Raw genomic sequence first — 8,220 nt, 5'->3', positions numbered from 1 at the left:
ACAGAGAGTGGCCTGGGGCTAAAGTTAGTTCAAATTTGAGGTCAAAATTACTTCTCAAAATTGCCATATTTCAATAAGCCGTAACATTCACCTGCCTTCTTGCATAACTTTCATACCAAGTCCAGAATGTACTTTAGTGACCCATTTATAAAAATCAGTTGAGAAGAATTTGGCTTATTAAGGTTTGATAAGTTTTTGGCATAAACTCTTCATGCCCCTCTAAGGCCAAGCAAAATGGAATTTTGAGCATAATTCAAATGCATGCTATAAACAGACCAAAGTCTTGACATAAAGCCCTTTTTTTTGTATTCGGTGAGAATGAAACATCAAAGCCAAATCAATGTCATTATCTAGAAATACTCATTTTTTGATGCAATATGAAGTGAACTTAATGAAAACGACCGTTAACAGAAGATCTATGGTTAAAAGTTTGATAGCCTTGCTAGCTCTTGTAAATGGGCATGATGGCATCAGCAAAAGAGCAGGATGATACCTTCAGGTTGAAGTGCGTAGCGTCCAGTTGACTTGTGATCCATCCGATTTCCCTAGTACGTTAGAGCTGAATAAATCAAATCATCCGGAAGTAAATAAGAAATCTACAGTTAGGAGAGCTGGATAACAAATATTTTGTGTTGCATTTCACATGAAACATGCCATGCAACTCCTCGAGATGCGATTGTTATTGTATCGACTGACCCACCATGTTGGACGTGAGAATGAGAAGACTGGACCAAGTCGAGGAGTCACGCAACCTTTACTGAGTTTTGAGTAACGCGGGCTTGTTGACCATCACTTGCGGCAATCACAGGAATTTGCATACTGTAGAAGAGGTTCATAATACGATGCTTTACGATTAGCATTACCTATAGTTTCAACGTCAAAAAAACTCGCACAATGACTGTAGTTGAATGAGTTTTTGCTTTTGCAACACCTCAACTAATCTACCCTTTGAAAAAAGATCACGAAAGTTGAAATCTTCATACAAAAGAGAATTGGAAAACCATCAAACTATTTTGAGATATGTGTCCTAAACCCTTTTCATAGGAAAAAAATTAGGGACAATTTGTTTTGGACGGGAAGTTGAGGGGACCGCTCTTAGCGAGAGTGGCACTAGAAAAGCCATTCGCTACGTTTATGCGCGTGTATGAGCCCTTTCTGATATTTTTAATTACCTGTACTTGTAGCTTTCGTATCACCCGATCTTCCTCTCGCCCCGAACTCACCTGAACCCTTACACTTGTGTTTCAACCAAGTAGTCATGTCATTATCGCAAGACAACAAAGGAGTCATTCCTGTTTCGTGTAGAACCCATTTACCCAAGGAACAAAGCGACATCATCAAATTATCCTGAAACTTCTTATCGCTATACTTTTATACTTATAAGGTCACAAACATTTACACTTGAATAGGGGGAGGAATGGAAACTCGGTCCAGCCCTAATACTCTCACGTCCAAAATGGCGGGCCCAATTGGCATTATTTCATGTCTCGTGTGGAATATTTGATTTAAACAGCAACAATAATTTTTTGTCATTCAGCTCTTTACTGTGGATTCCCTCTTTGTTGGATGGTTTCATTTGTTCAGTTCTTAATGGCCTAAGATCTGTGGTGGATCACAAGTCACCTGGACGATGCTCACTGCGGCACGTAAGCTTATGTTTGCAAAGTGATGAGTATTTGCGAGAGCTATTCAGTCTATTCAAAGGTCAGGCGTATATCATGTTTTAACGATCGTTTTATTCTGAGCTTAATGGTAAAAGCCGGGTTAAGGTCATTTTATTTTCAATGAAAAAACGGCCTGAAAAAAAATAGAGACTTTGCATGCTTGGAGTATAATATCTATGGAAATACGGCCTAACAAACATAGATCAGAGAAATTCAATCAGTTTTTAAAAATATTGCAATACCTAGGTCAGAACATCATCATTTGTGCTTAATGATGGGGGCTAGGTTTTCATAGGAAAAAAATTACCTCTATTTTCTAAACCACTGGGTGTTTGCAGTGCTAATCAGAGGCCTTCATAGAGTAGTTTTAAGCTATGAGTCGAGGTATTTTTCGATAATGAGATTGATTTGGCTTTATTGTTTCATTTTCACTCGCCAAATACAATAAAAAAGGCTTTATGTGAAGACTTTGGTCTGCTTATAGCATGAATTATGCTCAAAATTCCATTTCGCTTGGCCTTTGAGAGGCATGGAGAGCTCGTGCCAAGAACTTAACAAACCCTAATTAGCCAAATTTTTCTCAACTGGTATAAAAGTTATGCAAGAAGGCAAGTGAATGTTTTGGTTTTTTTTTAAATGGCAATTTTGAGTAGTAATTTTGACCTCAAATTTACCTAACTTTAACCCCAGGCCCCTCCTCTGTCTAATCACTGGGGAACAAAGTTACATTTATGAAGTACAAGTTCTACTATAGTAGAGTCCATGGTCAAAATTATTTGGCAGCACAATTTACCAATGGCGATTTATAGCACTTTCAAAATGCCACCTAGAAGGATGAATTCTTGGTGCTCCATAGGCCACAAATGGGACCCCCCCTGAAACTCCAGAACAAACGCTTAGAGAAGTGAGCCAAAGTGGCCTTATGCATAAATATCTTAATATCTTAGTTTATTAGATTCGCCGACAGGCAGGGTCACCGCAACAGCTTGCGCCAATAACTGCGGGCCCAGTAAACCCACCCATCCCACCCCAGGGGAGGACATCCATCACACAGTAATCTCGTGCGTGGGAAATTAACGTCCCCTACCCCTAACCCTGCTGGAGACGAGACCTCCATTTATTCGTCCCTATCCGAGAAGATAACTTTTGTGCCAAGTTTCCGGCAAATTGGTTGACCACCACTTTTGGCTCCTGGAACACTTTCTCAGACAGAGACACTTAAACTGTATTGTTCATCATAGTTTGTTCACTTTTATCCAGTAAGTTCCACTGTACTTCGTCGTACCGTTTCGGGCAGCTTTTTCGTCGCTGGGCAGTGGCTCAACAGTATCGCAACAAATCATGAATTTAAATTTTGCATTATGTAGTTTTCATCGTTATTTTCGTTGTAGTTTTCTTAAGTGTATTTGCTTAACTTAGATTGTAATATGTTTTCGTTCGATATTTTCTTTGCAGTTTTAACCGTTTTCGTTTCGTTTCGTTCGATCTATGCCGGCTACTGTCATCAATTGTTGAAATTGAATATTTCGAAACTCCCGTTAAAGTTATCCTGGAGTTTTCCTCACTGAAGAGTTAGTCGCCCATGTTAGTTACAGGCTTCCTGATTTTCTGCTATCATACCCAGTGCAGCGTACTGAACGTGACAACTTAACTTACAGATATGAAATTTATCATGCTCTTCCACAACTAGCTATTTTGAAAAAGATGTCGAAGGAGAATCTTGAATTTCGGTTGTTGCCGAAAGATTCAATCACAATACTCTTCTGCAAGAATAAATATATAACTATTGCAATAACGACCGCACAATAACAGCAGGTCGATAGTGACATGTTTCCTTGTGAAAAATAACCCGTCTATAAATAAAAGGTGTTAGGCGGACTGGGTTTTCATTAGGAGCTGGCAGTTACGGGAAAATGGATTCTTTTGTTTATTGAGGATTCATCTGATTATGCCGAAGCGCTCATCTAAATGACTATTTCTTCGATATACATGTTATTAATCAACAAAACTTCAGCCATTGTTAATTTTTACCATTTATTTTTGTCATTGTTAATTCCTAAAACGTGATTTGCTCTCCTGTTCTTGCTGTATTTAACATATCGGTACTGATCACCAATATATGATATACGACATATTATTTTTAATACATAAGCTGTTATGTCAATGGCCAAGAGAGTGATATGTTTCAATCCCTATAATGATAAGTGTAGTTTCAATGCACGTCAGTAATATCCAGAGAAAGCAGGTGCCTCCTTAAAGCTATTTTCATGACGAACCTATAGACCCTGTTCAAATGCTTACTTTGTTACTGTTAAAGCAAAGGCTTCCTGCTGTCTTTTTTGCTAGCCTTTTAAAGCGCACTGGGGGATAAATTTTCAGTGCCGAATTTGGTGATTATTACACTTTGACATAAAAGGCTTTGAAAAGAGCTTTAGAAGAGACGCTTTGAGTTTTGTTTCTCGTCAACCTGCCTAGAGGTAAACAACTCAAATTGCTAAAGGTTTTACATGCTACACTATATATAGTACTTGTGATAAAAGAGTACGCTGCGGGCTTTCTTCGACTCCCAGTTGATACAAAAATTAAGTAAATTAATTCAGGTACAGAGAGGGGGGAGAGAGGGGGAGAGAGGGGGGAGAGAGGGGGAGAGAGGGGGTGAGAGGGGGAGAGAGGGGGAGAGAGGGGGAGAGAGGGGGAGAGAGGGGGAGAGAGGGGTGAGAGATGGGAAGAGGGGTGGAGCTTTTGTAATCGAGAGGGGGAGAGAGGGGTGAGAGATGGGAAGAGGGGTGCAGCTTTTGTAATCGTTACGGTGGCCAATTTAGCATTTCAACTTTGTTGAAATATCCAAATTATCTCGTTACTCTCACCGACGCAGCCCCAAACAGTTTCATTCGAAACTATCAGCCTTTATTCCTTACTTAAACACCCGTTGACAAACAGCGTTACTGTCCATAAGCCATTATGCAGTAACATTGCAAAGGCAGCCTGATAATATTCTTCTAGAATATTTTCAGCCAACACAAGTAATCCCTGGTAAACCACTCCGACCTACTGGAATAACGTACAAAAATAATTTCTGCCCAAAAGAATTGCCCAATTTTCCTCCCAACCAAAACCCTTCCCAAGGTATAAAACAAAGAATTTTTGAATTTTTGAACTGATGTGACTTTGCACGTATCACCGACCCTTTCCTAGCGCCAGAACTCACTTTCAATTTGAAATTTCTATTCTATTTATTATTCATATTCTTATAGAACGCAGTGGAAATAGCTTATACAAGGTAGGATCGGTTGCATCTAAAAGTAGACTTCGTCTTTCATATGAGAGCGATAGTAGGATCTCAAACGCAAGGGATTTCAAAGATTTTCAGTAATCAAAGTTTTTTTTAATGGTAATCAAAGTTTTTAATGTCTTTACGTGGGGCATGGTATTTCCCGAGCCAGAGGCTCATGTATGAAACGCAAGACAACAACCTACCCATCCTACCCCAGGGGAGGATATCTATCACACAGTAATCTCGTGCGTGGGAATTTAAAGTCTCCTACCCCTAACCCTGCAGGAGACGGGACTTCCATTTATTCGTCCCTCTCCGAGAAGAGTAGAATATCTAAACCATTTCTTGATGTTATAGAAAGACAGCATATTCTTCTCAATTATTTTAAGACCTTGAGTGTTGATCCGGCCGGGGTTCGAACCCTCGACCTCCCGCGCATCAGTCCAGCGCTCTCTCCATTGAGCTAACTGGTGTCAGTATTAGCTAATGTATAAATATCAGATTGTTTTTCAAAGGATTATGTGTAGGGAACTTGCTTGTATTTTTTCTCTTTTGTTATTATTATTCAAAACTTAACAGTACTGACATTAATTTGCGACGATAATTTAACTACTTTAGCAGATTGAGATAGTTGCCTGGGAACAATTATAAACACCACTGAAGATTGTTTCTTATTTTCTAATATCCTCTCCTGAGACTTAGAGGTAATGTAGCCCTATAAGTCTAAAGGGTAAGCCCTCGACTACAGAAAATTGCTAATGAAATACTAACAGACTTACTAGAAAGCTAAATGATCTCGACGAAAGTCGATCATGAAACACTTCGTAGGATGATTTCTGAGCCATTTTTAATTTCCCTACTTTTCTTCTTTTCTCGCTAGAGACTTTTGTATGACATGTTTGACGTTTAAAACTCGTTCGAAGAAGGGGGGGGGGGGTAGGGTCAGTAAAGTGAGCAGAATTCCTCATGTGTAGCTTGTTGTAAGATTCAGAACAAATTATTCTCTGTTGTAATTGCTATGAAACAAAGCTACAGGTTATAAGAATCCCGCTGATAGTTAATGGATATTGGTTTTGTGTAATCATACTTTCTTTCTTCCGACAGTTTTGTGAGAGAAATATTCTGCCACGACCGCTGTTAACATAAAAATGTATGTGAAACAAACAGCGGCTCGTTCACCCTGGAAAATAAATTGCTTGGAGTTAAATAATGAGTTAAAAAACGAATTGATTCCTAGCACGCATCGTTGAGCGTGGGTTCGATCCGAGAAAAATAACAGCGTAGCGGGAAACGTTCATTTTCCATTGTAAGCAGGCATTATAATTAGTCATACCGGAAAGCTTTTCTGATTTTCTCTTCAAAAGCCGTGTTGCCAAACCTAAAATAGCTATCATAAGCATACAAACGAAAGGTGTTGTTGCTTTCGACAATGATGTATTTCACGAAAACCTTCACCATTTTACCTCTCTTTCTCGTCGCGATGATAACACCACTTGGTTTCGCTCAGCACAAAATCAAGCACGAAAGAGAATTCTACAAATTGGTGGACATGGTCTTGGTTGGAGATTTAACAACAACACGAAAAGTGAAGGAATTGTTTGAGTGTGCCTTCCATTGCGTAAATCATGGCCCAGTCGCATGTCTTTCCTTTAATATTGCTAACACTGCTCTCGATGGGTTTTACACTTGCGAACTGAGCAGCTCAGAAAGAGTTCTGGATCCAAAACGAATGCAAGGGAATATTAGCTTTAATTACTATGGCACATCTACTGAGGTAAATTACTGACATCTGTTTCTATAGCTCATTATGTAAAGTGTGAAGCTGAATGAATTAACTAGAGTACTGAAACGAGATTGAGCATTACCGCCCGAACAAATGCAATATAAAGGTTGTACTAGTCAAAAACTTCGGACAATTTAACTGCGAGTTAACCCCACAATTCTAGGCCATAAAGGAAATCCTAAGTTTGTTAGCCCTCCCAGATCCTCTCTCTGGAGACGTATTTATATCTTGCCCTTAAAAGACTTTAGAAGGAGGAAATAACTCAATTATTGCTGAATGTTCTAGAACAGTGAGCAGTTGTTATGCAGAACTAATTTTGACATTATCTCATCCCTTTGACATCATCACATCTCTGCATGTGTATTTCGCCTTGTGGTAGTGAAATATACAAATCATTGCTTAAGTCTCCTCATCAAGACGTTTTGAGATTCTTCAGTTTCCCTAGTCTTTTACACTGAGGGACCAGAAGTTAAACGACGACGGCGACGGCCACGAGGACGTAGAAAAACAAAAGATCTAATCGACAGAACAGTAGCTCAGCACGTGCGTTCTAAAACTTTGTACATTTCTTAACTGTCTTCTGTCAAACAACAACGTCAAATCACCAAAATTTCCGTTGTCTGGAAATGGAAACACCGATGGCAAATTAAATAAGTGTAAATTTGGAACTTAACCCCACTCATACACGTAATTCTGAAGTTGAGGTGTGGCGCCGCAGGAGATAGTAAACACATCCAGACATTCACGAATTTCTGACTATAAATTTGAATTCATTTTGTAATCGACATTTTCTTTGCCGTTGCTGTCCTGACTACTTAAGTTCCCTACAGGTGCGTAGCGTCCTATACGCATATATGCACGTGCGTACTTGAAGGGACCAGAAAACTTTCAAATTTTTAGCAATTGTCTCTATTTTTCACTCAGTTTACTTAGGTTTCTAGATCATATGTACTTGTGCGTACTTGAAACACTGACCACGCTACGCGCCTTCCCTACTATGGATGGGAAAATAGGCCGATAGAGACTTGTACCTGATCAAAACTGCATCATCACAGAGCTTGTTCCTGAGCATACCAGGTCTTTGCATCCTAACTAGAATCGCATTGCTTAAGGTAAACACGCGCTCTGATTGGTCCATACGTCAACCGGAAGAGAGGGTATTTAGCGTGGAATCGCACTAATGAATAAAGCGATATCGCTGATTTGAGTCGCGAGCAAAAATTATTGTTACGAACGTAAAAACGTAAATACAACTAGTGCTACGAAAATATGAACAAATTTATAGAAAACGAATGTCTTCCAAATTTTGAATTGAAATTCAAAGTTTTAGAAAATTGGAGGAAACCACTCACGCTCAAAAGTACGAGAAAACGCATAGAAAAAAAAAATCAAAATGCCAGAGACGAGGGAAGAAAGCCAAACAACAGTTCTTGCCGAGGAAAACCAAACAAGCGTTACGAAAGAAAACCAAAACAGGTATCAATGCCGAAAAAGGTCAA

General features: G+C 39.3%; 1 protein-coding gene across 1 annotated transcript in view; it reads left to right on the top strand.

Annotated features, from left to right (window-relative positions):
- Positions 1 to 6,096: 6,096 nt before the first annotated feature.
- The window catches only part of LOC148722937 (uncharacterized), an 11,145-nt gene continuing 9,021 nt past the window's right edge, over positions 6,097 to 8,220 (top strand). The window contains exon 1 of the mRNA XM_088734001.1: positions 6,097 to 6,712. Within this exon, the coding sequence (XP_088590127.1) occupies positions 6,368 to 6,712 (345 nt within the window). The 5' untranslated portion in view covers positions 6,097 to 6,367. The remainder of the gene's footprint in view (positions 6,713 to 8,220) is intronic.

This window comes from Stylophora pistillata, chromosome 9, assembly GCF_964205215.1.
Source record: "Stylophora pistillata chromosome 9, jaStyPist1.2, whole genome shotgun sequence".
NCBI classification, from domain to species: domain Eukaryota; kingdom Metazoa; phylum Cnidaria; class Anthozoa; order Scleractinia; family Pocilloporidae; genus Stylophora; species Stylophora pistillata.
Note: the sequence above shows the minus strand (reverse complement) of the source record. Positions and strands in the feature narration are given on the sequence as shown.